This window comes from Paecilomyces variotii (genome assembly GCF_004022145.1).
Source record: "Paecilomyces variotii strain CBS 101075 chromosome Unknown C8Q69scaffold_2, whole genome shotgun sequence".
NCBI classification, from domain to species: Eukaryota; Fungi; Ascomycota; class Eurotiomycetes; order Eurotiales; family Thermoascaceae; genus Paecilomyces; species Paecilomyces variotii.
In genome coordinates, this window is record NW_021167141.1 from 920,842 (window position 1) to 948,776 (window position 27,935).

A 27,935-nucleotide genomic window follows, 5' to 3' on the forward strand; every position below is an offset into this window, starting at 1 on the left:
GAAGAACTTATACCAACAGACCATTCTGATTAAAGCAGGATGTAGGTTCTATCTGCAGCTCCTCCATGTAGAGGTGAGAAGATGAGCTCCATAAAGTATAGTGAACGCTGCTGTGCCTGGCTGGTGGACACTGCCGTGATATAGCAGCAGGCTCTTGCTCATACAGTTTATGTCTAGAGGACTATACCGCCTAACTCCGTGTGTATTCAACTTAACATGGCCTGACCATTGTGTTTATCTCCGGAAGAACTTGCTCCGGTATCTGCAGTCTCGTGAGCGCGTCCTCTTTATCCTCTCTTCTACATTCTCCCCTTCTCGTCATCACCGTCTTACGCCTGCATCTCCCTAACGTCGCTCGTTAATCGTTTTCATCCACTCTTTCATCGAATCTCACGTCTAACCATCGTTTTGACATTGCTAAATGCCCTTTTGAAGAGATAAAGTCAATATGCATACTCATCTCTTCATGGGACTCCTCTTGGCCTTGCTTGCCAGTCTTGGTTCAGGAGGCAGGGTCTCTAAGTGGTAGGTTATTTGCTGCTATCATCTCTTTCTCTATAAGGACCTTCATTCTTCTTTATATGGCATTTGCTCTATGGGTAGTGCAACCTTCCACTTTTCTCTCGGGAGTACTCATTCAGATAATGTGTCCACTGTGGACATACTCGGCTGTTGGGCCAGAAAACGAGATCTGAATCTCTATGTTGTTGAGAAACACCTGTAGCATCAAACTCTTGGGTTCTGTGTATCACTAACTCTATATTCTGCAGGTCACTAGCACACAACTGGAACACTACTAGCACTGACTTCTTGATGGACACATCCACTTCAATTCACAATATGTCTCTTGCTGCCCCCGTTGTTCTTACTCATGTTGCTACGCTTGTCGAAACGGTCACGCTCACTAGTCCTGTCACTGTCACAGCCATGACTACAGTTACAGGCACTATTACCTTCCCTCCTGATACGGTATATGTGACTCTGACTGTGGTCGACCCTACTTTGGGCTGCATCATTTCTTTACCTGCAGCACAAGACACCGTCACAGAGGTTCCACACATCGGTTCTCATAGCGAGACCTCGACCTCGACCTCGTCTGATGAGGATTACACAGTGACAAGCTTTTTCACCTCTACTGAGACAATTCAAGTCATTTCTGCTCCCAAACTGTCTGCAACTCCTGAGGTGACAAGTGTTCTTCCCTGCAATGGACCGAGCAGTGACCACCACGCTATATCCCAACCCTCGGAGGCTTCCTCAAGCGATACAGCAGCCGCGTCAACAGAGACCATAACTGTTTGGCCTGTTCCAGAAGAGTCAACGTCGACTCAAGAGACAACGACTAGCGTCACTTCTACCATCACAAGTGTCGTTACGAAGACTCGTGCGCCTGTTTCTGAGGCCAGTACGAGCTCTGCCATGAAGTTAGCAACTCTTCGATCCACTGGGCTCAGTACTAGCTATCAGAATGTGACTTACGCATCGACTGCAAGCTCTCTCTCGGCGTCTATCTTCTCACCTTTCCGTTCTATTATGTCCCTTTCTGTTCCGGCCATCAATCGTACCATGCGTGTGAGACATATGCCGAAACGCGAAGCTGATACGTGGATCACTGCAACAATCAATAGAGAGACCGTCTCATGGGGAAAGAAATACAATGCCCTGATACCTAGCTGGAGTTCTGTTACTGGAAAGAATCCCGGAGGTCCTGCTATTACCGCTACGGGGACCGTTCCATCTCCCATCAAGATGTCTACATCAGCGACAACCTCGACATTCACCCCTACATCCCCGCTGACTCCTTGTGGTGAAGTTGCAGATTTCAAGATTGATGTAGGTGGAAAAATAACTCTCAAGGCTCGACAGATAACTAACAGTGGACAGTTTGATACACTTCCCGCTCCGCCTGCGCCCGGCCTCTTCCCTCCGATCTTCAGCCCATATAAACATTTCTTCTTCACCTCTGGTTGGTATTATGGAGCATCTTATGGAGGTTACAGTCCGGCCTCCCCTCCATACCTGGCTGTGCACCAGCAATCCCCATCTCTCGGTGCATATGGTGACGCGGCGTTTTCGGTTGGTCCACGAGTTGCGGATGACAGGTTCTGGTTCAATGCTTCGTCCTTATTCTTCGGCTGCCGCGGTCCAGAATTAGCATACTGCGAAGTCAGAATATCCGCATTCAAATATTCACCTCAGGCTGGAACGGAGTACAAGGCTCATGAACACATTTACTTCATCCCAGCGTGTTCTAAGGCTGAAGATTGTCCATTGCCGCTCCTTGCCCTCAATTCGAAGTTTAAGGGTCTGACTAGCATGGCGTTCAGCGCAACAGTCGCCAATATCTCCGTTCCTTGGGTGATTGACGACATCCAGCTCGGTTGGTACAACGACACTTGTGCTGCTGGGCAGGTCCGCGCACGCTCTATCTAAAGCCGTCTCTTCATCTTGGGATGGTCCACTTGATGAGTATGCACTGCATTCGCAAAGATCGGAAGAAAAAAAATAATAAAAAAAGTATCGGGGAATGAAAAATGAAATGAAATGCTAAGACTGTTCAATTTTCGATGGATTGCTTTACTCACGCTTGTCAAATCTTTTATGTCACTACCGGATATGAAAGTGGACTGAGCCTGTATTTCTTCATCGAATGAGAGAATGATTTCTGCATGAAAGTGGAGATCTGTTTCTATATTTTAGTTTTCTCAATATTTTTCCTGTTTCGTAGGGGCGCGCCCTGTCTGATCATATGGCTGGGTACCTTGTAGGTCTATGGCAATAAATAGAGCGGCGGAAAGCCTTTGGTCCTGACACTTAGGGTCCCGTCTCTTCGCTATCATCCGTTATACGCTCTATAGACTGAATATGCCACCAGTGATCAAGAAATGATGGCCTAGTCTATATCCAATATTTTCATATACCTCGGAGATGATTCTTATTAATGGACTGCCACCTTGCCAAATCGCCCACCTTCCTCTACCATTCCGATCCTAGGTTACGAAGAGACGTCACCTCATCCGCCATGACTCCTCCGGAGATTTTCCAGGAAGCTATCGTTAAAAGGTGGACCACGTTGAACTACCTCAAGTAGTTCAACCAACACAATACTTTCCGACTCTTTGTTTGCATGATTGAATTTAGTTCTGGCCATACCACGAAGCTGGATTCTAGGAATGGAGAAAGAGAGCGTATGGGAGTTATAAACAGAGCCGCCTACCATCCTATCAAGCCAAACAGTGACCGAGTCTGGTCGTGGAAGTCGGCTATCGGGCAGTTCAACGAAAACTCGAATCAATGTTAATTGGTCAACTACAGAATCAGCTGGTGACGTTAAGTCTGTTGTCTCATTTGCAGTCAACCCAAGGGTTAAGAGATGACAATTTGACGCTGGCATGGTACGGGGAGACCATATCGAAATGTAAGATCCCAGGATGGTGGGAGAGCTGTGCGGAATGCCAATCCAAATCCTCTAGATTCGACCTTCTATCTCTTCGACTTCGACCCTGGGGTCGAGACACATCACTTTCACCGTCAACTAGTTGAAGAAGTTTCCACAAGACCTCTAGGAAGTAGAGCTCGAGCCCGGATCAACCAGGGCACGGTGAGTGGTCCACAACTCCAAAAACCTCCGAAGGATGCGTGTTTCGTAAACTATATCTAAAATATTACTAACTAGAGGCTCTTTCGTTAATGTCGGGTCACAAAGGCGTGCGCACGTGGTCTGTCATATCATACTATTGCATCCATGCCCTTTAGGATGCGGCAGTCACATCAAATGGAGTGCCTTTCTAGGAAACCATACACGATCTAGAAAGAAGAACTACATACCTTCCTCACGTCATCCATAATTCTCCGATATAGTCTATATATTCTCCGCTATACACCAAACACCTAGCTTTCCACATGAGAGGGCATCCGATCTCAACGGCCTATCAGATTTTCAGGCCTCCCCCTGTAATGATGTCAATCATCTCACACATCTCAGACGGAGTCAAACTATAACGAAGGATCTATGAGGAGACATATCCGTGACTGTTAGCTCACCCACTCCTGCCGTCGTGGGTGAGCCCTCCCGTATTTTCACTTCCTACCGTATTTGCACTAAAATTCTTAGGTACCTTTTATATGGGAACACCATACAAAAGGTACATAAGGCCAAAAACAGAACATATCTAATTATCTCAATATTTTGTTAGAGGACACCTTTATTTTAACTAATAATATTAAAATTTTATTATTAAATAACTTATATTTAAATTTTTAAAAAGCTCTAATTAAAAGTGAGAGATATATTGTTATTTAAAGATTTCTCACCAAAAATTTTTTGTATGGGGAAAGTAAAAAAGCAAATGCTTACTTTAATAATTAAGATTTTACTTTCAAATTAAAGATATAGGTTATTATATTGTATTATTGTATTATTATCAATTAAAATAAAGGTGTCCTCTAACAAAATGTTGAGATAATTAGATATATTCTGTTTTTGGCCTTATGTACCTTTTGTATGGTGTTCCCATACAAAAGGTACCTAAGAATTTTAGTGCAAATACGGTAGGAAGTGAAAATACGGGAGGGCTCACCCACGACGGCAGGAGTGGGTGAGCTAACAGTCACGGATAATCTGCAACAGCGGAGTTTGAAGCTTACGGACTACACCTAGCGTCTACAACCCGAGCCAATCACTGCAGAGCCGCTAAGATAGAGCCTCTTCGTATAAGCAAGACGTCAATCGGTCCGTTAATTATCGAATATTCGATCTTCTGCTCCCGAGCCTCTACGAATAAACCTATCGCGGTAGAAGAAATGGCAAGCTAAAATCTTACACTCTCGGCTCTTACTACCGCTGAGGCGCCCTACTATCCGAAGAAGTAAGCCTGGCTATGTCTATGGCCGAGATTATGCTTATTAACCTTTTAGTTGTAACTAATGTCTCTATTTCCATATACGGACAGAAGTGTGCTCATGTGCTCCTGCTTAGCCCTGCTACGATAACGCAATCTTCGGGGCAGTGAGATCACGATGGTGAAGTCAGATTGGATTATTGACGATGTCGAATTACCTTGATAAGCGATTAGGCAACTGGATAATCCATCCGGATATTATTTTCCTGGCCGAGGCTCTGGGGGGGGAGGTCCGTGAGATGGAAAAGGGCTATGCTGGAGATCTGCATATTCTTCTTCTATTTTGATTTACATGATTGGATTCAATCAGAAGAAATATCCTCCCAGTACAGTCTCGCTCCTTCTTTCTTTCAAAAACTTCACTGGTTAGCAAATACTGATGCCTTCTGTCAGCTGTAGTCCGTGCGTTCTCATGACCATAGAAGATAATATCTCCAACGTACTATAGCCGTCCCAACCATGTAAGAGGGAGCCATCCTGCATTACGCTAGAATAAGACACTGAACTAAATATCCAAATAAGAACACACAACTCTAGCCAAAAAAGAAAGCCATGCAGTATCACCACTCCGATTCAAACAAAGAAAAAAAATAAGCACATTTAGAGCCCATGCATATTACATGAATATCCCTGCACCCTCGGCAAGGCGTATCGGGATAAGATGTGGTGGAGTGTGGGAGGCCTTGCAGATCCGAGAGATACGCAAGGATCTGAATCCGTTTTTTTGGCCCCATACTTAAGTACTATCTAACTGACTGACTAGTAGGAGATATATCGTCCTTTCCAAATTAAGCTTTCTTTTAAACAATCCCATAATATAGCTCTGGAAATAAAGGGTGCGTGCAAATGGTTAGCGTTGCGATGATGATGATGATGATGATTTGTTTAAGAATTTGAGGCTGGCTAGTGAGATCCGCGGCTGAGAAAGAGACTTGGTCAAGAGACAGCCTAGACCCAGCATCTTAGAGAAACAAATCAAGAAAGAAAATGATACTAGGATATCCCAATCTATCTATCCCTTGGGGCTGAAGTTAGCAGCGTGGGCCTAAACATATATCGTTAACTATTAAATACATAACCTAATAAGGGATAATGCATATATTTGCATAAAGACTAATTAATTTCCCCCAGTTATCGTAATATATCATTTCCCATGGCTGATGTTAGTATCCGATAACCGCCAGGAAGGAAAGCGTCTGACCATCAGGAGTTGATATATGCCACACCTCCATTCAGATAAAGCCAACTTTCAACTCTTCTAAATATATCCTGCAGTACTGGCTACCTACCAACTATCTGGGATGAAGGCGAATCGCCGTAACATAAACTAGACAACTGCATGTGCCGTTCTTTAAAACAGCACCCAATGTGCTACCTCGAATAGCCGCCGCAACGGAGGATCGCCCAACGTGAGACAAGCTGCGCCGCTGTACTGCTGGTCTACGGGAGAAGGTGAGGGGTTAATCATATCAAATTCGCGCGTGCATCAATAGATGATGCTGTGTTGTTGGGTTATCTAAAGTTAGATTTGTGTAACCAACTCCTGTTCTTGAAGTCAGGGCTGATAACAACTGAGATGCCGCGTCTCTACGCTATTGGTTACAGGCGGTTGAACTGGGATTTTCCCCCCTGGCGTTTGGATACACACATGCGAGTAAGATGTTTAGAACCAAAATTCAAATCATAATAGAAATGGCAGCGAATATAGCATTCGGACTATTTTGAATGTACAAGCACTGAGCCACCCGTGAAATGCGAAAAGGACCCCGCCAGTATGCTCACCGATGATCTAACCACCTGCGCAAGTCCACCATTGACAAATACAGTAGGTCGAAATTCACCATAGAAGAATCAGATGGTACATACCCCTGGATCCCGGAGCAAGATCGCCGGTCGGATGGACCAGGTGAAAGGCAAATTCATGTCAGAAGGAAAGAAAGCGTACAAACATCGAATGCAATCGTGTAACTGATGTCAATGACAGCCCATTTCCCATCTATAAAACTATTAGACCCATTTCGCAATGCTCATTCCCATGCTCGAAGAAGTACCCGTGAAACGCCTTGCCGAATAAACTTGACAACGATCAACGACAGCAAAAAAAAAAGTAAAGCAGATAGAGACCACCTAAGAATGCGCACCGGTAAATGTGAGGTGGCAACCGCCGTGACAATGCCAGCTGCATTGAGAAAGTAGGAGCCTCTCAAAGATACCAAGTCGGATCCGGTATATAGAACCAAATAAATAAACAAGGTGAAAATTTTGTCCAAGGGAAGGGAAATTTCTGTGACCCCGACGCTTTAAGCGGTGAAGACACGGTCCAGTTGACGAAGGGCTCTCATGTCCTCCCCACCAAATCCTATCTTTTCGCTAGGAATATCTTTAGGTCCATCAGGGGCAGTTCTGGGACTCCGGCTGCCAGGAGCTGGCAAACCTCCCTTGAACGCATCAAGAGGTCCTGAAGGTGGAGGTGCCGTAGAAACAGGCAACGTATGTGCGGGCGCACCGTTCATGAGAGCTCCAATGCTGGGCACGACAGTACCCGAGGTCCCAGGCTCGAGAGGCTTAACCGCACCATTAGCAGGTGCATAATGTGCCTGGTTTGGCGGAATCTGCCTGAGCACAGGAGGACTAGGAACTCTTCTTGCTTCTCCATTTGGTGGGACTTGCTGGGCCTGTGACCGTGGAGACATCAAGCGGGGATCGACAGCTGCCGCAACGTAGGTAGGGGAGTTTCTCTGCTGGGCTTCCAGTGTCCCATTTGAAGCGCGAGGCGAACGTCCTGCAATGGCGGGGAGGGTAGCGTTGGGAGCAGCACTGGACTGAGAGGGCGGAGGCAGGGTGGTTTCTGGATGAGGTCTGTCGTAAGGGTTGGGTAGGGCTGCTTGCGCCTGAGGCGGCGGCAGTGCTGGATGTTGAGGGTACGCGAGCTGACCAGCAGCCCCCGATAATGGTGGAAGATAGCTGGCACTGTATGGTATCGATACAGTGGGCGGCGTTCCCAGGGGAGTTGGTGGCCACGCATACGGGGGGGTATACGATTGAGGATGAGTGGCACCTGAGCGAGGATATGCGGCCATGGGATGAGGAGATAAGGAAAACGCAGCACCTGCCATAGGCCCACGAGTCACGACTGGTAGGTTCTGCTGATCGTTGACCGTCGATTCGGGATAGAGACCCTTCTGCGGGCGGATATGTCGCAAGGCAGGGTCGGTTGATGGCTGGTTAAGGTTGGGGGCTGTCGGGTGCGACCGCGCGTAGTAGCTGATGAGATGTAGATGCTGCCCGGTTGAAGTTGTGATGCTGAAAGACTGCTTCATGAGACCATCTGGCTTGTATCGATAGCCATCGGGGCCCTCCTCGCCGTTCTCACCATGATCCTCATCGCTGCCTCGAGTGCTGTCGGGTGTCTTTCCGGCTCTTGCGACGGAGTTGGAAACACTGCCGCCTCCACGTTTGCCTTCCATTTCCCTGTATGTGAGGAAGCTGCCAGATACCCTGCTCGCGCTCCATGACTTTCCATCCGTCCATCTCCTCATACCAGCTTCCCTCTCATCCCACACAAAGACGGATCCCGACTTTATCGACTGTCGTTCTTTTTCTGACAGACGTCGCTGTACTCTCGGGAGAAGCCCAATCCGGCAGGCTTCAAAGAGGATGATCGCGTCCGCAGGAGTGCGGACATGTCCGTGGTAGGTCTCCATCAGAACCGAAAATGCAAAGGGTCGTAAATAGAGTCAAGCGCCCGTCTTAGACGAGGGAGATAGTTTATATGATTCCGGGGCCGCCGATCAGGGCTCTTCCCGTGATCTCTGGACTAGTAACACTCAGACGGGCTGCATACGCCCAAGCTAAAAACCAATGCCAGCCAAGCTTACTGCAACTTGTTTTCCGTCAGCACGCTTTTTTTTTGGTTTCAGGCGGACGTATGTAAGCGAAGGAATAGTATGCAACGTAAGCAGGATGGCTGCAGTGCCCCCAGAAGAGTGAAAGAGAAAAAAAAAGGCAAGATCGTCAGGGAATGATATAGCCAGGTAGGAGCAGAGTAGTGAATAATGTATGTATCTATCTGCCCTGGCTCAGAGAAAAGAAGTCAAGAGGAGGGGAGCGTTTAGAGTGTAGGAGAGAAAGAAAAGAGAAAGGAAGGGGGGGAAAGGCTATGGTGTAGAAAGGGCCACGGTATCAGATCGTGGACCAATATGCCATGTGGGTAAAAAATGGGGGAGAGAGATCGGACTTCTACGTCACTCAGCAGACAGAATCTCCTCTCTTTGAAAGTCTTGAAACCGCACAGAAAGTGAAAGCCAAAGCAAAAAGAGGCACTGCTTTTAGCTGTGGGGCGGCAAATCATCCAGCTGGGATTCTTGTTAAACCATCGGCGCCGAACCGCCCCAAATGGGAGATCAAAACGGCGGGCGCGAAACAGGCACAATTTAGAAATAGAGATAGATACGGTGGGGAACGGACTCAACTCTGGCCTCCACAAGGGTCTGACTAGGAACAGAACAGTAACTGACCAGACAAGCTGCTTCCAGACAGAGATGGTATGGAAGAGGTATTCACGCCCGTATCAACAACAATGATCCCAACTGTTGTTTCTCAGTCAGGTAGAGCCAGCCGATCGAAGAAAGCCAATATCAAATCGCCGCGCCAGCTGCGACCAGGATGGAGGACGGTTGTTTTTTTCTTTTTTTTTTTTTTAAAGAAATCCACCGAAACAAGGTTAAAAATGGCTGAGCAGCGGAGGGGGCGGAGGGGCACAAGCAGCAATGAACCGCGAGGGTAAGGTTAGCGATGGAGGAGACGATCCTTCTCCCGCGTCTTCGATTTATTAATTTTGGTATTATTATTCTCTCAGTAGTGGTTGAACGATCCGTGCAAGCATGGAATCTTAATTCGATGATGTCTCCACGTCTGAACCTGGGAAAGGAAGCAGATCCCCTTTTTGGGGCAGGGATAATTATGTGCGATGCAACAGTCGATCAGGAAGAGCAGAAGCTAACTAAGTTATGCTTCTTAAGGTTGTTAAGGGAATGAGCCTAAACGGAACAAAAGAATCTGGAGGTGTCAAAGGTGAGGGAGTGAGAGAAAGAAGAAACAGATGCTGATGATCACAGACGCCAGAAGGAATGCGGCGTCCCAGTGGCTGTTTGCTTCTTGGCCGCCTTTTTCCTTCTGCTCCCAACTAACTCTCTTTTCCCGTGGATTCTCATCGTTCATGATTCAATCAATAATCTATCCTCATCATCCATCCTCCATCTCCATCTCCATCTCCATCTCTCTTTTCCTCCACAAAACAACAGCCTGAAGTGTTATCATCTCGTCTATCATCTGGCCCTTTCCTTCTTCTCGCATCTACGATACAAGTCTCCAACTGAAATCCCTCCAGACGGCTCTCGACCGTTCCTCTGGCCCTGCAGTGCCCGTTCGCGGCATCTTCAAGCGAACACAGCACCCCATAGGAAGGGATGGTGGCGCTCTGATCCCTTGGGGTCTTGGCTAGCGCTGGACTTCTGAAGCTTAAGCTTAATCCAACACGAGGAGACGGGGCGCTGAACCGTACAGTACGCTACAGGACCCCCCCACGGTTACGAATAATTAGAGTCAGTAGGGGTCAAGCGCTAAATTCAGCCAAGGTCCAAGGATCGTGAACAGCGCCGTCGGAAACCCCGTCGGCCGTGGATGGCTGCTGCTGATGGCGCCCTTGGTGACAAGCAAATCGAGAGGCTGGGACGAGCCGCCAACATGCGATTTCTCATGCCAAAGCCACGGTGGTCTGTCAAACTATCTAGCACTTGGCGCCAACGGGGGCCAAGCATCTCATGGTTGCTGATCGCGTCGCTGAAGGGTAGAGAGTCTCCCAATGATAATAATGGCGATCTCCAGAGACGGGAGATCAGAATCAAACGTGCTCAGGGATCTTGGCTGCTGGTCCCATGCAAGAAGATGACGGGCGTTTCCACACAGCCATCCGGTTATTTGTCGGTTCACGTGTGAGACAGCAGTTTCCTGAATAGGCTTTGGCACCAATATGGAGCTTATCTGGCGCTGCCGCCTCCTGGAGACGATACTATAGTTCCGCTAATTTATGCCTCGTGTACGTGCATAAGCGACCAGCACTTATAGTTGCGCCCCGACCATCCCGATTCTAATACACTAGGCGCCATGGTGCCATTATTATTCTAGCTCTGACAGCAAACAAACATTCTCGCTACGGCCAGAGTTGCCCCTTTCACATCTTGGAGGTAGTTTATCTGTCGAGGCACGCGAGTGATAGAGACACTTATTTTAGTCTCAATTGCTGCGTACGGTTACGGAAAATACCATGGGCGAGACCAGTGTGACCGACCACAAGAGATGTTCTGTCTGGATACGCTACTCGAGATGTCTCATATCTATGGGCAATCTTATCAGCTCCGGTGTTGCCTCACATTTCGCGCATCTATGTACATGTAGTAGGGAAGGAACCTCCGTGTCTCGGAACCTTTCACAGACGCTCATGTTTCTCAAATATAACTATTCCAACTGACCACTGCCTCGGACCTCGTCGCGTCCTTTGTCTTTAATCGTCATCAGACGTCATTGTCAGACCATAACCGATGCACGGAATATCGATATTTTGAAAACCCATTGAAACAGCACGCCAGGCTATGTGATAAACGAGTCGATAGATTAGCCGTCATTTCCGTCAGATCACCGCCAGCAGCTTGGTTGGCATAATAAACTACTCATCTGGTATGGAAGATGACTATCCTACTGGGTGTCTGATATTCCATGAGCCTAAACCAGTGTCGGTCTCTAATTCCAGTAATCTGAGACAAACCGTGGCGGACAGATGCGCTGGCCAAATATATACCTGTCACTACAAGGACATACATGACTCGTGCAGCAAAAGTTGTTGATGATTGTATCTATACTAATTAACAGAAACACGGAAACCCAAGGCTCCAGGGGGACTTTCTGGCTCCACTGATTGCGGTCAATGTAACATGAACAATATCAGAGGCTTCGCAGTGCGTCTCGGGATGATCGTCGCAAATGTGACCAAGGCTCCAAGCCAATCCGACTACAATGCGAAGAATGATGTCGGAAACTAATAATACTTTTCCATTATACATACGAACGGACATGATTTTATGACAAGTCCGTTTCAGGTTTCAACCCGCGCTAGAATCGGTTCCATGGCAGATCGAGGAGATTCATATTGGCAGACAAACGCCGCTGGGATGTTTCCTGCTTTCCTTCTTTCTCTTTCTTTTTTGTTTGTCATCATGGTACACGGAAAACACGGAGCACGTGTAGATCAACCTTCTTCCTTGGTCTTGGACTGCTCCACATTCTTGGACCGAGCATTGATGATGCCCAGTCAACAGTCTCCGACGTGGAATTAAAAATCGGCGGCTAGAGACTAACCGATCCACCCAGAGCGGCGCATCTGCATTTACTCTACTTTGCCTCAATGCAGGAAGACTAATATTAGTCCGTTCTTGTTGATTCGATTCCGGTGTACAAGCATTGGACCATCTGATTGCTATGTCTGCCAGTCTCGCATCTGGAACACAGCACATATAACTGTCGACTATCCGAGTATTCCTTATTTTGGAATCAAATGATACAAAGAAGAACACCCTTGCGGTATTACCACTACTCGTTCCACCGCCGAGAGGTTTATATCTCCCTAAATCTCCGCTCGCTTGGTACCAGCATCCGAACCTCCGTGACTGGCCACTAAAGCCAGAAACAGAGTCTTGATTGGCGTCTGGCGGGAAAGCCGATCCGAGGAACAATGTCGAGTAACTTTTAGCATTACTGCATGGCAAAAGCCACTTATTTGAGACTATCGACAAGCGACAATCTATTCCTAGCTCGTCACCACTTGACGCGAGTAATCCGCGGATCTGAGTTACGAGTATGCACGACCCCATACTTTGTCGGCTTTGGTTCCATCCCCCCTGGACCTTGACGACAGATCATCCGCGTCATCTCCTAAGCAAAACCCTGTTGTTACGTATTTACCGCTTGTCGCGTGCTTCGGAGTCTCTCCAGACATTCGTGTCACACTATCACCTGCGCGGCGGAACAAACCAGAATAGGGTTTATTGTATTTATTGTAATCAAAAGTGTCAGATCTCATTGCGCACAGCCTAGCAGATTTCGCACCCCACATCGTTTCACCGGTTAACCTTGAGCAGAGCTTCTATCCAATAACCCCTCACTGCAGAGGGCACAGTACGACACCAGTCATAGATAATTACCTCGGCGGTCTATTCACTAAAGTCGTGCTTGCCTCGGCCGAGACACTATCTATTGTATATGGTAATGGTACGAATGCTGCGCCGCGTGCTACATAGCAAACGATGCCCGATGCTACCATGATTTAAGGTATCAGAGATCGGTGCCGCCGTGAAACGTTACACAAGCTTATCTCCTCTAGGAAAATAATCGTCTAATGGAAGACAAAGCGGCCGAGTCTAATCATAAGAAGACCCACGAGGAAAATGGACAATTCCCCCGGTGATGTCCAAATAATAGATACGCTCCGGACATATCAATTCTCCCTTGCGTGTCCTCTTCTACAGTACCATACGTACTGGGCACCTGAATAGTACGATGGCATAACAGCAAACGTCCCGGTATGCTTATCTTGCGTCACTGCGCCCTTGCTTCGTGCATAGTCATCCTCAGGCGCTCTACGGTGTGACTACGCAGTACACCCGAATCGCGACTGGTCTCTGCAAAGCTTCTCTGCGCCATGATTGACCGACCAGGCATAGCGGGTAGCTGCACATCTCCCAGATAATGACCATAACAAGCTGCATATCGCGTCAGGGGTCGCTGTTGCAGTATCACTGAGACATTTTATCGATTGCTGCTTATAGTCGGGATCTGCTCTTTCTTTCTTTATTGCATCTGCATCCGACGTATGCCCAATTTTACAGCATTATTATTCATCGCCTGCTGCATCAATACTAATAATAATGAAAATCCTGATGGACTTCCGAGGCTCCGACACGCATGAACGAGCTAAGTTAGCAGATACCACGACAGAGCTAACATGGACAAGCGCGCCCTAAGCATGGATTTAGCTATGGCGCAGGCGCACACAACAAAGTGCGATCGAGCGTAAGTCAAAGGCTTAACTGCGGTAAGGTTGTTAAGCATGATCAAGCCACCTCGGTTCAAAGGGCAAATTAAAGGGGGGGAATCCTGCGGGGGCGATTAAAAAAAAAGAAGCAGGCAAAAAGTCAGAAAAAGCGAGAAAGCCGAGCGGAATCTTACGTTTTCTGGAATAATGGACGGGTCAGGGTAGAACAAGGTTAACTCGGGGCCCACGCACCACGTTTTTTTGCCTTTCTTACCCTGTGCTAACGGCTAGAGGAGTCAGGACTATTATTATTGTTATTATTATTACGCATACGAAGACGGATGGATCTTCTTGATCAACACCAACATAGCAGGGAGCATAGCCGTTCATATCCGCCAATCCACCGGACTGTGTGTGTGATATTACCAACTCAGCCACCGTGATGCTGGAGACTTGCTAAGAGGTTATTTGAGGTTTTTTACGTATGGTATTCTGCTTCTGCGCAGTCTTGGCTGATTATTAGCGTTAAACTACTCCGTACTTCCTCCTTCGGGGGCGCACTGACTCGGTGAGTCGCTAGGTCACAATCATTGGGCTTTGCCGTCTGACATAGTCGGCCCTGGTGCGTCTTGGCTCTATCGACGACATGGAGCGGGCGAAAGCTAATTGTTCTTTGTTCACATACTCTAACGCCCTGCCGAGAGCCGGTCTGCTCTTACATCGCTTCTCAAGTCTTGTCCGTCACAGTCCAGGAGGCTGCCAAGCTGGGGGCTGGTTTTGGCGATACCAGTCAGCGTATCTAGTAGGGATGTCACCGGGTACGAGCTCACATTCAAGATCGGAGCTTCCAATCATTGGCCACTTTAGGATAAAGGGACGCACTGCCAAGAGAAAACAGAAAGCAAGAACTGAAATCTTTTACCACGCAATGCCGAGGAGTTGAACCCATGCGATCATAGTTGAACAGCAATCAACCATGATCAGAGTCGGGCCAAGACAATCGCTGCATAAATTTCGCCACGCTTTGCTATCTAGGTAGTTATTACTAGTGCTTATTGGTACGCCGTAACGCCGCCTCCCGATTTTGGATTTGTTTCCACGGATCCAAATTATTATTATGAAAGTGACAAGACCGATTCATAATCTCTTGCTAATCCGTCCATTTACTTTAATAATGTATATCCCGTATATACGCCACTGGAAACCGTCACGCATACGCTCGCGTGTTATCTAGACCTTTCTTTGAATGTCACGAGGCCATCGCGGACAGTCTTGATTACAATTGAACTAGAGTCCATATGGAGATCGGACCAGGCCACGAGGGCGCTTGTGTAAGAGCCTAGATACTGCTAAACCGAATCACTAGTATCTGGTAGACAAAGCGACTCGTGTATAACGACTATTCATTTATATTTGTTTCAGCCTTCTCAAGCCACGGCTGGTAGTGATATAACCAGAAGGACATTGCAACTTGTCTAGAGCTTGGTACCGAGAGTTGTTCGCTTGACCACCGTGCAAGCATTGAGAGATTAGAGTAAATTTAAATTCCGATTAGTGTGTTTGAGAAACAATTTCCATGAGATTGTCTGATCCTTTTTCATTCCAATCCTGAAGCCACTAAAACCTACAAACACTTGGCATTCGTCCCCAATATGTTGTTTTTATTATCCCTCACTACCTCTGACGACTCACTAGCCCCATTCCTTACAGAAGAGGCTGGAATTGGATAGCTTCTAGACCTTCAAAAGAAAAACAGACCTTCCCCAGTCTAGAGTAAGGATCAATCTGAGAGGGAAGGGCGAATTGAGCCGCCGTTTTACAATGCCAGATGTGGCGCGGCCAGAAGTCGTTCTAGATCCTGGGGTTTTCCGCCAGCAGCCGAGCAATGCACTTGCATCGTGAGACCAGAGACAGAACACAACAATGATAAATGTGTTTCTAGCACCTACCACAGCTAAGATTGACCCAAATTCTTCTATGTACACTAACGATGAGACTACCGCCCTTGCTTTCTGGCTTTCTAACCTTTCTTGGAACCGAAACCTGGTAAAAAAAAAAAACGGAAATCTAGACGCTCACACACACATACCCCCCGAGCCTTCGCCGGATCGGTCCTTCTAAAACCTTCACTTTATTTTCAATAATAATAATCTTGGCCCTTTTTTTTTCTTCTCTCTGTCTTATGCCATGTGGTACGCCTAAACGGCGCCATGGTTCGAGCGGGCCGACTCCGAAGGGAAAGTAGGAATACTAATCATAAAATGATAAAATACGTGTTCACTATAATAATTATTTCCTCGGCGTTATTATTATTACTACGTACTAGCTAATAATAGTTAATAATAATTATGTCTCAGATCTCGGACTCTAACCGATGACGCTTCACGCTCTTCTATCGGCCCAGACCGAGAACCTAGGTACTGTTTCGTTTCTGAACTAAATCTAAGTAAAGTACGTAGTACGTAGTACTCTGTATTATTTAATATTATTATTATTATCATGTACCATACTTAGTAGCAGGAGTCGTATACTGAGTAGTATAGTATACACGTAAACGGACCATCATGTGAGCTAAAAAGGAGCCCACTTGACTCGTGTTTTCCGATCTTATTTTTTTCTTTTTTTTCTAGACCTTTCTCTCGTCTATTATCGTCTATTGAAACTCTAAATAGAACTACGATACGAGGGTGATGGGGGGGAAAAACATGGGGGGGAGGGGGGATTGGGGGCGATATTATTTAGTTCGTTCGTTCGCGATCTTGGCTCGCTTTAGTAGTACATACATAATTATATCTAGAGAGCCGTCACGTTAGCTAGATAGGGCGGGTTGGGGCTTATGGCTTTATTTCGTGGTTTATGCCTTGTTTAGGCAACAGCACCGAGGAGCGGGATGTAGTTAGTTATATGGCGATTACGAGGAAGACTGGAAAATAGGAATAGGGACTCGTGTTTATACTTTACATGGACGACGGATTGTTATTGGATATTGTGTGATGAGCTGTGATTAATGAGGATATTCTTCATGTTTTGTTTAATCAGCTGAAAAAGATGCAGGCTCATTTTTATGCATGGCATGGTGCTATTCAGGAAGGAATTATATGGAATTAAATCCTCTCAAGAGTCCCGACAATCCTTTGGATTAGGATAATTAGAGGAAGTATTCTGATGGTATATTATATTGTACTGTACATTGACAACTCGCTCTATGGTATAGTGAGAGAAGATCCCGAGAAGCAATATATACTTACCTACTCATATCTTCTGGTAGAGTTAGTCTTTCTGTCGAAAAATAAAAGAAACGGATTTAATTATGATAATTGCGTGATATAAAAAAGGACGCGATGTAATTTCGGACTCAAGACTAGGTGTCTATATCTTACTTACAGGGGATAAATAATTGGTTGTCGGCCTATTATTCTCCTGTACGTTCGCTGGTTCATAATCTAGTTAAAAATGCTTCGAACCTCACTTTCTAATCACCTTGTCATGCATAATAGGTAGTAAGTAACTACGTGACGACTTGGATTTTCCCTTTGCTTACTATACTAACTTACTCGGATGATCCTATGAACAGCTCTTGCCGTTGTTTAGACTGTGGTCTTGGCTGAGAGTGTATATATATATATATATATCTCATAGACCATATCTCTTACTATGCATTTACTAGAACTGATAGATTGAGAGTCCTATCGAGGACCTGGAAAGGAGGGTAGAATAGTTGTTTTCTGGGCTTAGGAATCATACTCCTTTCTTTCCTGATTGGATTGTGGGTTTACGGAATCAGCTACATGCTTTCTTTAGAGATGAGGAAATGTAGAGTTCTCTGCGTGCGCGTAGAGAAAACGTCTAGAGTTGTAAAATGAATCGGACGAGAATGATAATTTTTCTTTTAGATCACTATGCCTGTTATGTTTCATTCGAGGATATAGGACGAGTAGATCGATGTTGTGCCAAACGGAAATAAAATAAGCCTAGAATGGCTCGGATATCTTTCAATGGTACACTATAGTACAGTACTAACACAGATATATCTGAGTGGAGGCTAGTTATGGCGGATATTTTTTTTCGATATGCTTCTAGCAATCGGCTCTTCCGAAATGTCTCGGGAATGGCACGATGTCTCGAAGGCTGCTGACACCTGCCAAGTATCCGAGAAGTCTGTCAAAGCCCAGGCCAAAGCCGCCGTGAGGAGCGGTGCCCCAGCGACGAAGGTCGGCATACCACCGCAGGTGAGCGAGGTCTTCGTTCGGCAACAAGTATGGATATGGAGGTTCCTCCGCTGAGACAGGAGGGGACGAGGAGTCGGCTGGTGGAGGAGGAGTCTTGATGAGACCGTGCTCACGCATATTCTCAATGATGTTCGGCAGTCGATGTTCACGCAGGGAGCCGCCAACAACTTCACAGATCTCAGGCACTAGAAGATCGAAGCATGCCACTGTCTCGCCCGGTGGTGAGGCAGCTCCTTCGGTCTCTGAGAGCTGAGAAGGAGCCATATAGAATGGCTTGACCTTCTTCGGATAGTCCGTCACGAAAACAGGAGTACCCTTGTAGATGACGTCGACAATGTACTTCTCATGTTCCAGCTGAAGGCCATCAGACCACGATGGTGGAAAGTCAAAGGAAGCACCGTCCTCTTTAACAGCATTTTGAAGCAGCTCAATTGCCCGTGTGTATGTGACACGATGCCATCTCGGCCCGTCCATCAAGCTTTGCCATCTTTCACGTAATGAAGAGCCCGATTCTGCATTCTCCTGTCCCGACTCTCCTGTCCGCTTGGCAGACAAAATCTCCTGTCCAGCGGGTGTGGCATAGAGCCGTCGTGTGAGATCACGAATGACATATTCGACCAAATCTGTGAGCGAATCCAGATCATTCGTGAAGTTGACCTCGGCTTCGAGCATATAGAACTCGCTCAGATGGCGTGGAGTGTCGCTCTTTTCCGCTCGGAACGTTGGTGAAAGCGCCCATACATTTCCTAATTCGGCAGCATATGCCTCAAGATGAAGTTGGGAAGAAACGGTCAGATATTTCGGCGCACGAAAGAAATGCTCTGCTTCAGGTCCAGATCCCATTGACTCCCTAGGTATGACAGTGAACGTTTCACCAGCGCCTTCGCAATCCGACGATGTTATCAACGGTGGCTGCACCTGCGTGAACGCCCCTGAAGGATGTGATCTGAACACGTTTCCTAGCTGATATATGCATTCTGAGCGAAATCGCGATAGGAGGGAGCTGAAGGGTGTCCGTAGACGCAGGTGGGGAATCTGTCGAAGAAAGTCGGGAGAATGATACTTTTTCTGAATGGGATATGTCTGAGGAATGTCAGCTTGATAGCCCAGGGCTTTGCTTAGCAGTTTACCACTTACTTCAGCGTCCGAGGCGCCAACCACCTTCACGTCTGTAGTTTGGAGCTCATGACTCTGTTCCTTGCCGGGAGGACATGGCTTCCACAGACCAGATATCTCAACTGCCGCACCAGTAGTCAAACTAAAAGCAAAACCACGTGTGAGCAAAATCTATCAGATATAAGAATCATCTTGTCGCGCCTGAGTTGATTGCGGAGGACATACTCGGCAGCTTGAGCTGGCGTCAGGATCGCCTGTAGCGGCTGCACCGTCGACCCGTCTGAGATCTCTGCGAAGGCGAAGCGTTTCTGTTTCCTAACGGAACGTATAAATCCCTGGACCTTGACTTCTTTGTTCTCATAGATGCAGTCGCCGTGTCGCGACGCTCGGAGGATCTGCGCACATCGTAGCGCCGCCGGAGATGCGATCGTCGATGGCTGTTGGTTAAGCCGTAAGACCGACGTAGCAAAGCTCCGTTTCCATGTCCGCATTTCCCTTCCTGTCAACTGGGCACGACCAGTAGCTTAAGGTCGCGCAAAGCGTTGCATTGACGATTGATTACTCTACAATGTTGCGGTGCAGATCAAAAAAGGTCCGCGTCGATGACCGAGCTCCGGCGGAGCCTCCCGATTGGCCGGACTAGCTTATCGAGATAAACTGGGAGTTGGATATAAGTTCGAGCTGCAACAATATATATAAATCAATCAATTACGGAATTTATCTTGTCGAGACTGTCATGGACCGTTTACAAAAGATTCATTGTCATTAGTATTCCTAATGTAGGATCCAGAGCCCAGGCCACATTTGCGCCTTGCATAACACAATCAAATAAGAGACCCCTGTTGTTCGTATGCCTTTCTTTCTTCTTCGATCATATCAATTGCATCTTGGATCTTTCCGTCGGCCGCTTCTGCATAGATAGTCATTCTCTGCCGACCTCCCCTCATACTGCCATACCCAAGCTCAAGCAGCGTTTCAACGCAACCAGTAATGTGCCTGCGTCTGGTGTCAGATCGAGGGCCGGACCCTGATCCCTCGTTATGGTTGTGGATGTCATCAACGGGGAAGCCGCTGGATGCCCGTGAAATTTCATTAAGGCTGGTTTGTTGGTGAGGGCCCTGGTCATTTTGCCTCTCGGTAAGCCTAGCATGGCGTATCCATCGCGGATCGTTTGTATCAGGTGCACAGACAGCGGAACGTGCGCTTTGCCAACGTCTCGGGAGCATCTCTGGGTTAAAAATATGTTTAGAAGGCTCTAGAGGCCTTCTCGAAGGACCAACAGTTGTCAACGTATTGGATCGATGCGGTCCATGCAGTACACGCCGTGGAAGGCTGGCACCACCGTATTGATCGTATGGCTCACGCGTCGACATTGGTCGCCTTCCTCTGTGATAGGGTGAGCGCCTGGGCAGTGATACTGGCTGTTCATCTGTGGAAGCGACTGGCACATCGCCCGTATCAACGAGAGCGGGATGAGGGTTGCCATCTTGGTTCTGTCTGGCCTCCGACATATTAATATGAGCACATGGCGTTGGGTGAGAAAGGCGATGGCTAGTTCTCAAGACGTGTGCATCTACCTGAGAAACAGGCGGAAATTCTGGTATTCTCGCCTTCGTATTCAACTCCGCGAGTTTCCCAGGAGAAGGAGTGTCTGCTGCCCCGACCCCTGGACCTCCGGACAAAAGGGAGGGGTAACGAGCAGAAAACTCAGGATCAACAACAGCCTCATCAAGCATGCTAACCCCTGTGTCATTCTTTGAGCTCCCCTGAAGCGTGGAGATATTTTGACACTTCGCCATCGCTGAGGGAGTTCCGGCTGTGCACACTTTCTTCGAGAAGGAATCCTTAACCTGAGGATATGCAGACTGCGATCTGGGGTTCAGGAGCCCTAGAGGACGCTCCGTAGCACCCGATAAGGATGCAGCGTTATCCTTGGAGTTATGTAGCGCGCCGTGACAAAACTCGAGATTGATAGAATGGCCATCGATATGAGCACCCTGAAGAGCTGCTAGTGCTGCTTTTGCAGAATGAACGGATGGAAAATGCAAGTACCCAAAGCCTGCATGCCTTCCGCTTTCAAGATCGACCGGTAGATCCACTTTGACCAAAAACCCTTTGGAAGCGAACACGTCTTGAATAACCTTATCAGTCACGTTATATCCAACATTCCCGATGAACAAAGTCTCTTGCTCGGATGCGGGCGCCTGAGAACTAGTTTGGAGGGAGCTAGCAGCCTGAGAGTCTGACTGCGGCGGCGGTGGTGGTGGTGGATACGGGTCATGTGGAATCGGCAGATTGCCTGGTCTTCCAAAAGGAGGCACCGTAGGTAACTGCCACGTAGAGAATCCAATGTGTGGGTAAGATGCTCCCTGGAGGGAAAGTGGCGGCTGTCCAAACGTAGCAGCTCCCTCATCGGTCTTAGTCTGGCTAGATTCTCTGTCAAAAACTTCCTTGTGAGTGTCGTCTGTGATATCGGCTACCCTCTCTTTGCCTTTTGAAAAGGAAGAAGGACCGGATGTCTCATGTTGTCCCTGCATTTCAGAAACTGCCGAGCTCACAGTGCTGCCAGGTTGAGAATCGACATCCGGGACAGCGGTGTCTGTTTGAGTGGAAGCAGATATGGCCTCAGCAGAAGACTCCTGGGTAGCGCCAGAGCTGAACGATGGTCCAAACTCAGTGCGGAAGGACTCAAACAAGGTGCGGCCAATTTGACTAAATTCACTGGCCAGTTCGCGGAAATCATTGACGGCCTGCTCAGCCTGAGGAAACTCCGGGGTGCGGACCCTATTGGCGGGATTCCCTGAGACAATTGAAGCCTCACCAAGGGAATATGCTAGATTCTTGACACAGCCGTCAAGGGCGGACAGCGCATTCTGTAAAGTTGGTCGGATTTGTTCAGGAAAGGCCCTCTGAGCGCTTGAAACTTGACGCTCGATTTCCGGGAGCCTAGCCCTCAACTCTGACCCGACAAGCTCTACTTTTCCAATCACATTATTCATAGCATGAACAAAGAGGTCTGCCGGCCTGGTGGCATCAGAGGGCTGTTGTGCTCCTTGCGTCTCCACAGGAGTAGAAATGCTAGCTCCAGGCCCTTCACGTTCAGCGTCAGTGTGGGCTTCCATGATTCTGGACATTTCGGCTTCAAATGCAGCTAGCAGCGGTTGAGCCTCATCGCCAGCAGGCGGCTCGGGATTTGGTGTAGCCTCCGGCCGTGAGCTTGCCCGCATGGACGCATTGGTAGAACAATTCATAGAGGCTCCAGGCACCCAAGGATCACCTTGGATAGAAGGTAGAGAGATAAATCTCGAGGTGCTAGCATCAGGAGTCTGCCTCCAGCCACGCATACGTGCGCCTGCCTCTTGTGCCTACTCTGTCTCAGCATATGTTCTTTGGAGTTTCTGGCTACTCGATAACTTACCTGTCGCTTTCCTTCGGCAGTGAGGAAGGAAGTGCCGGATTCTTGCGAAGCAACCTTTTCTCCAGTATAGTCGGTGTTTGCTGGCATAGACGAAGAAGCTGCGTCGCTCACCTGAGCGGAGGAGAAACTGGAAAGGGGAGCTTGCTCTTGTTGTTTGCGGGGCGATGGTTCTCTCTTGGGGACCTGAGGCGGGTTGCAAGCACGGAGCCAGCGTTGACGGATGTCAACAGTGCTAGCATCTCCAAAGACCGGTTTAGACGGTTTGGATTCGCTCACATCCTCAAGGGAGGTCTCCTGGGAAGATGATTGCTCTGGAAACCGGTTACTTCGCTCATATCTCTTCCATAATTCTGTGACTGAATTCGATCTACGGATATCGAATATATGCATCGGATTCTGGTCATCTTGCGATGAAGATGGACCAGGAGAGGGAGGAGAGGCCCACGGCAGAGTTGAATCGAAAACAGGATCTTCCAAACGTTGAGACAGCTCCAACGATGAGCCAACCTAGTTGAAAGTATTAGCATCCGCTTGACTATATAGACTCAGTCAGTAGTACTTACAGTGATAGTCTCTCCGTCATCAGGGTCCATATACGTAAGTGCTGCTCGTGGATGGGTGGAGATTATGTGATCATATTCGGAGGCAGAAAGTACAACCACGCCATGTCGTTCATCTCTCCGTACATCGTGGGTTGTTCGGATTTCTGTATACTTTGCTGCTGTATCCTGAGAAGTACTCTCTGCTGAGGCAACGGCGTGCAAATTCGCATTGGCAGTCTGGGAAACAAGGTCCCTGACCTTGAACGGTTGAAGCATCTCGTGTAGTGGCGACGATTCGGATAGTTGAACTCTCCGACGTTGATGGCAAGGCAACGAAACGGGACAGTAGAGTCGCAGTCGTCTTATCCACGAGCTGTCAAGCAGGATATTGCTGAAGCTATCATGAGAAAAGACAATACACGGAGTTCTCGCAGATAGTAATGGGATAAAGAACAACAAAGATAAGCAGCTTTGGATGGCTTTGCAATAACGAGGTAGCCTAGAGCTGTTGGGGACTGCCTAATCACTTAGCCTCGTCAGACACTCATGGCATATGACCATTAGCAGACGAGAGTGTGTACGACAAGAAATCCGAGGCCAGCAGTCACTGGCAGGACGTCTGTCGGTCGCGTACAATAATCCCGACCAGCAGAGTCGATGATCGGTCATTGATAGACAGGCGGATAGATGATGTATAATTAGTTGCTTCACCTTCGTCTGTCTTCTCCGCCTTCTGCTGTCATTCAAGCTGCCGACTACTGCCGCCCCCGCCTTGCGATCGCCGCGCCATTCCTCTTCAGGCAGCCCGATCGACGCGTTGACGGCGATGCGATGTCTTTAAAACGGTCTCGATCTTATCATATCGTCTCGTCTCCAGATACTTTTTAACTCCTGCTATTGCGCTCTGCTTCACGAGTTATATATACATATGTCTATCAGTTGACTGCTCCCTCCTCCTCACAGTTATCGCACCTGGTTCCGAAGAAGGCAGAACAGAACCTGTCACGCGCTCGCCCTCGTTCGCGATTCATGAGTATCTATCTAGCTCAGAAATATCCAACTTACAGGGCAGTGTCAAAGTCAGATTGTCATTGGGGAACAACTTTCTGTCCCCCTCCAGCCTACTATCACTATGGCCCGCAGCGATCATAAACCATCCAGCGAGCGCAATGTCAAGCACGTCGTGCTAGGAGACCTCCTCTTCAAGACCTGGTACCAATCAATATACCCCGAAGAACTCGTGCCAAAAAACACAGATCGGCTCTATGTCTGTCGCTGGTGTTTCCGATATTCATGCGACGTCCACGCCTATGCAGGCCACACCCGTGTCTGCCAGTATCGAACAACCCCTCCCGGAGTGCAAGTCTACGAGCATGACGGATATTCAGTCTGGGAGGTAGATGGGGAGGACTCGAAACTCTTTGCGCAGAATCTGTCGCTATTCGCGAAACTGTTCCTCGATCATAAATCCGTCTTCTTCGACGTTTCTTCCTTTCTGTACTACATTCTCACCTATGTCGACCCGGCCGATCCGGAGAATTACTATATTCTAGGGTATTTCTCTAAAGAAAAGCTATCATGGGATGCAAACAACCTTGCCTGCATCCTCATATTTCCTCCATACCAACACAAGCAGCTCGGAAAGCTTCTCATGGGCGTGAGCTATAAACTAAGCGGCTGGGAATGGGAAGGGGGCGTTATCGGCGGGCCTGAGAGGCCATTGAGCGAAATGGGACGCCGCAGTTATTGTCGCTTCTGGGAGGAACGGATCGCTAGGTATTGCCTAGTTGGCCCGCCAGGAGGAGGCCAGGAGGAGCTGGTGCAACAGAAGCAGAGCACAGGCAAAGGGGCGAAGAAGCGTCCCGCTCGCCAACGGATGACAGTCCGCGAAATCGGACTGGCTACGGGTATGTTAACGGAAGACGTGATCACAGCTCTGAAAGGAATGGGTGTTGTGGAGCCGCAGCAGGGCAACAAGAAGCGCAAAATAGCATCGTCAGCTGCAGAGGAACTTGCTCATAGTGAGACTGTGACGGTCCGCAAATCGAACGTGCTTGAGTGGGCCAAGATCCACGGCGTCAGTCTCAGGGATCCTGTGAGAGAAGAAGGGTTCCTGGGACAATGGGCAACGGGGAATATGCAATCTAGTGGCCATTCAGGGTCAGAAGGAGAGAGTGACTGATCAGGTGGCAGTATGTCGCTTCTATGGATACTTGGGTCTGCATGGTTGGGACGGCGAGGATGCTAAAGATGATACCCCTTTTATATTTTTTCTAATGTCAGTTTGAAAATCTGTTAACCTGACACTACCTGTCTGGTCATACATATATGATACGAATAATGGATAATATGGGCATGATTATTTCTGCATCCGTGCATCTAAAGTGGACTCATTGATACATTTATTTCAGTACACCTTTTTCCTTTTTTTGGCTGAAGAGGGATACTTCCAATATAACCTATGGAGATGTCACAGCCCTTATGCATTACTCCTCCATTCCAGCAGGACCGCCCGATTTACCCATCTGGCGTGCCTTCAGCAGCTCATCGCAGAGAAGTAGATTCGATGCGATGCCAGTGCTAGATGCGATGCAATTCCGCAGCACACGGTACGAATCGAAGACACCCTCCTGAACAGGATCCATTGGCTCGCCGGTAGCCAGGTCGAGACCGACAATGTTGCCCTCCTCCTGTTCACCCTGTAGGGCCGCTAGCGAGTCCTGGATGTCGTGGCCAGAGTTGGCAGCTAGAGTCTTGGGAATAATGAGGAGAGCCTCCGCGAAGGCAGACACACCGAACTTAGCCTTGCCCTTGACCGTCTTGCGGAAATTCTCCGAGGAAAGGTGCGTGGCACAGGCGATCTGGAAAGCTCCTGCACCCGGTACAACGCAGCCGTCGACGATAGTGTTGTACACCGAACGCAGACCATCTCGAACAGCGTCATTGATCTGATTGATTGTGTGGGCGTTAGGGCCCTTGATGAGAATAGTGACAGACTTGGGGTCCTTGACCTCCTCGACAAAAGTGTACTTCTCCTCTCCGAGCGTGTGCTCGTAGACAAGACCGGCCCAACCAAGAACATCGGGCGTGAGGTCATCGACACTGTTCTGCGCAGTACCACCGCACACCAGCTGGAGACGTTCCATGTTCCTTCTCTTGGCTCTCCGAAGGGCAAGAATACCATTCTTGACAAGGACGTCCAGACTCAGGGGGTCGATACCCTTTTGGTTAATGACAACAAAGCCCTTCTTAGGGTCGTTGCCGCAGACCTGCTTCTTAAGCTCCACGATCTTCTGAAGCTTTGCGTCGACGAATCTACGCTCGCTCTCTACCAGCTTGTCTCTCTGCTCGGCGCTCGAGTAATAGAAGCCGGAGTTGATCTCAGACTTTTCATACTCCAAGCTGACGTTCAGAGTCAGAATGAAAGCGTTTTCCACTCGCTTCGGCATATCAGGGTGACGAGCTCCGTGGTCGAGTGCCAGTCCGCGGATGAGCTGCGTGTCGGATGCAGTCCGGTGCTGCATCTTCATAATCTCGATCATGTGCAGGTCGGGCTTTGTAGGCTTCTTATAGATAGCGAGAACAGCGTCGACAATGTCAGGGGTCAACTTCTCGGCCAGAGCACTGTTGAGCTTTGTAGAAAGCGACGTTCGGGCCACGGAGAGCAAGAGTTCACGGTCAATATCCCGCTGTAGCTTAAACTGGTCGAGGAACTAGCAACGGGGGAAGAGATCAGCCACAGAGTCTCAACAGCATTGTTGGATATCCCCACCTTCAACGTCTCGTTCTTTGCGATTTCGTAGCCATCCGTCAGTACTCGAGGGTGCAGTCCCTCGGAGATATGGCGATCGGCTTGTTTGAGGAGCTCTCCAACCGTGAGAACCACAGATGTTGTTCCGTCTCCAGTAATATCGTCCTGGGCCGTGGCTGCACGTGCAATCATGACCTTGACAAAATATGAGTCTCGAGAAAGATTTCGGGGGACAAAAAGGTGCTTACGGCAGTGGGGTTTTGAATTTGCTATAACCGTTAGCTCAGATATCATCAGCACAGGGAGTTTTAACGAACCATCTCTCGCAACAGAACATTTCCGTCCTTGGTGAGCTTGATCTATTCCACGGTCGAATGAGTATTCGTCACTGTATAGTTTCCAAGATGATAATAATGCGTACCCCGCCTGCACCGTCTACCAACCTAGAAGAATCCGTCAGTATCATTACTCCACCCCAGTGTCCGTCTGCTGCAACATACATCTTAATGGTCCCAGATGGACCAAGATTCGACTTCAGGACATCTTGGAGACCCTCTCCGGCACTGATGTTTACCTTCAAAGCCTCCCCTCTCCGCTGCAAATTGTCAGTCTCTTCGTCACGGAGGGGCACTTGGGTTGGAGTCCTACCCTCGACTCGGCCTTGGGGTTGAGCAACTGCGCCGCAGACATTGCTGCAAACTAAACGAGAAATCAAGAAACAAAGCCCTTCAGGAAGAAGCAAATGTTTTTGTGACTGAAGGTGATGTGATGGTAGGCCAAACTGACGACCCGCGCTGGCACGCAGCTGGTGGTTCACCCGTCGAACGCGGTGAGCTTAGTTTTGCCCAAAAAGCCCACATTGAAGTTCGCACTAGCGCCGCCGCAGAAAAAAA

The 27,935-nt window shown here is 48.2% G+C and overlaps 6 protein-coding genes across 6 annotated transcripts; 2 read left to right on the top strand and 4 right to left on the bottom strand.

Moving 5' to 3' along the window:
- Nucleotides 1-1,118: 1,118 nt before the first annotated feature.
- C8Q69DRAFT_455954 (hypothetical protein) lies at nt 1,119-2,835 on the top strand. Its single transcript, XM_028629803.1, has 3 exons — nt 1,119-1,833; nt 1,885-2,683; nt 2,762-2,835. The coding sequence occupies exons 1-2, from the start codon at nt 1,420-1,422 to the stop codon at nt 2,431-2,433; spliced, it is 963 nt and encodes a 320-aa protein (XP_028487213.1). The 5' UTR covers nt 1,119-1,419; the 3' UTR covers nt 2,434-2,683; nt 2,762-2,835.
- Nucleotides 2,836-7,149: 4,314 nt separating this feature from the next.
- C8Q69DRAFT_141261 (camp independent regulatory protein) lies at nt 7,150-8,855 on the bottom strand. Its single transcript, XM_028625434.1, has one exon. It carries the CDS (start codon nt 8,603-8,605, stop codon nt 7,202-7,204), a length of 1,404 nt encoding a protein of 467 aa, XP_028487214.1. The 5' UTR covers nt 8,606-8,855; the 3' UTR covers nt 7,150-7,201.
- Nucleotides 8,856-17,886: 9,031 nt separating this feature from the next.
- On the bottom strand, nt 17,887-20,014 carry C8Q69DRAFT_456002 (hypothetical protein). The gene is made up of 3 exons (XM_028629804.1): nt 19,557-20,014; nt 19,353-19,473; nt 17,887-19,298 (listed from the first exon to the last, which is right to left on the bottom strand). Exons 1-3 carry the CDS (start codon nt 19,820-19,822, stop codon nt 18,063-18,065), a joined length of 1,623 nt encoding a protein of 540 aa, XP_028487215.1. The 5' UTR covers nt 19,823-20,014; the 3' UTR covers nt 17,887-18,062.
- On the bottom strand, nt 19,989-23,995 carry C8Q69DRAFT_141570 (hypothetical protein). Its single transcript, XM_028625438.1, has 3 exons — nt 23,313-23,995; nt 22,750-23,256; nt 19,989-22,696 (listed from the first exon to the last, which is right to left on the bottom strand). Exons 1-3 carry the CDS (start codon nt 23,565-23,567, stop codon nt 20,156-20,158), a joined length of 3,303 nt encoding a protein of 1,100 aa, XP_028487216.1. The 5' UTR covers nt 23,568-23,995; the 3' UTR covers nt 19,989-20,155.
- Nucleotides 23,996-25,625, top strand: C8Q69DRAFT_141467 (putative histone acetyltransferase). Its single transcript, XM_028625435.1, has one exon. The coding sequence runs from the start codon at nt 24,424-24,426 to the stop codon at nt 25,471-25,473; it is 1,050 nt and encodes a 349-aa protein (XP_028487217.1). The 5' UTR covers nt 23,996-24,423; the 3' UTR covers nt 25,474-25,625.
- Nucleotides 25,626-27,921, bottom strand: C8Q69DRAFT_141537 (putative T-complex protein 1 zeta subunit). Its single transcript, XM_028625437.1, has 7 exons — nt 27,691-27,921; nt 27,543-27,637; nt 27,464-27,485; nt 27,360-27,401; nt 27,291-27,311; nt 27,064-27,237; nt 25,626-27,004 (listed from the first exon to the last, which is right to left on the bottom strand). Exons 1-7 carry the CDS (start codon nt 27,730-27,732, stop codon nt 25,778-25,780), a joined length of 1,623 nt encoding a protein of 540 aa, XP_028487218.1. The 5' UTR covers nt 27,733-27,921; the 3' UTR covers nt 25,626-25,777.
- Between the last annotated feature and the right edge of the window lie 14 nt (nt 27,922-27,935).

Bases quoted from the DNA above. Each gene is read 5' to 3' on its own strand.
- C8Q69DRAFT_455954 (XM_028629803.1), top strand. From the start codon at position 1,420: ATGAAGTTAGCAACTCTTCGATCCACTGGGCTCAGTACTAGCTATCAG. The intron at 1,834-1,884 runs GTAGGTGGAAAA...AACAGTGGACAG, and splicing joins TTGCAGATTTCAAGATTGAT to TTTGATACACTTCCCGCTCC.
- C8Q69DRAFT_141261 (XM_028625434.1), bottom strand. From the start codon at position 8,605: ATGGAGACCTACCACGGACATGTCCGCACTCCTGCGGACGCGATCATC.
- C8Q69DRAFT_456002 (XM_028629804.1), bottom strand. From the start codon at position 19,822: ATGCGGACATGGAAACGGAGCTTTGCTACGTCGGTCTTACGGCTTAAC. The intron at 19,474-19,556 runs GTATGTCCTCCG...TTTTGCTTTTAG, and splicing joins ACGCCAGCTCAAGCTGCCGA to TTTGACTACTGGTGCGGCAG. The intron at 19,299-19,352 runs GTAAGTGGTAAA...GACATTCCTCAG, and splicing joins TTGGCGCCTCGGACGCTGAA to ACATATCCCATTCAGAAAAA.
- C8Q69DRAFT_141570 (XM_028625438.1), bottom strand. From the start codon at position 23,567: ATGCTTCAACCGTTCAAGGTCAGGGACCTTGTTTCCCAGACTGCCAAT. The intron at 23,257-23,312 runs GTAAGTACTACT...ACTTTCAACTAG, and splicing joins ATGACGGAGAGACTATCACT to GTTGGCTCATCGTTGGAGCT. The intron at 22,697-22,749 runs GTAAGTTATCGA...GAGACAGAGTAG, and splicing joins CTGCCGAAGGAAAGCGACAG to GCACAAGAGGCAGGCGCACG.
- C8Q69DRAFT_141467 (XM_028625435.1), top strand. From the start codon at position 24,424: ATGGCCCGCAGCGATCATAAACCATCCAGCGAGCGCAATGTCAAGCAC.
- C8Q69DRAFT_141537 (XM_028625437.1), bottom strand. From the start codon at position 27,732: ATGTCTGCGGCGCAGTTGCTCAACCCCAAGGCCGAGTCGAGG. The intron at 27,638-27,690 runs GTAGGACTCCAA...GACAATTTGCAG, and splicing joins ACCCCAAGGCCGAGTCGAGG to CGGAGAGGGGAGGCTTTGAA. The intron at 27,312-27,359 runs GTTCGTTAAAAC...TAACGGTTATAG, and splicing joins ATGTTCTGTTGCGAGAGATG to CAAATTCAAAACCCCACTGC.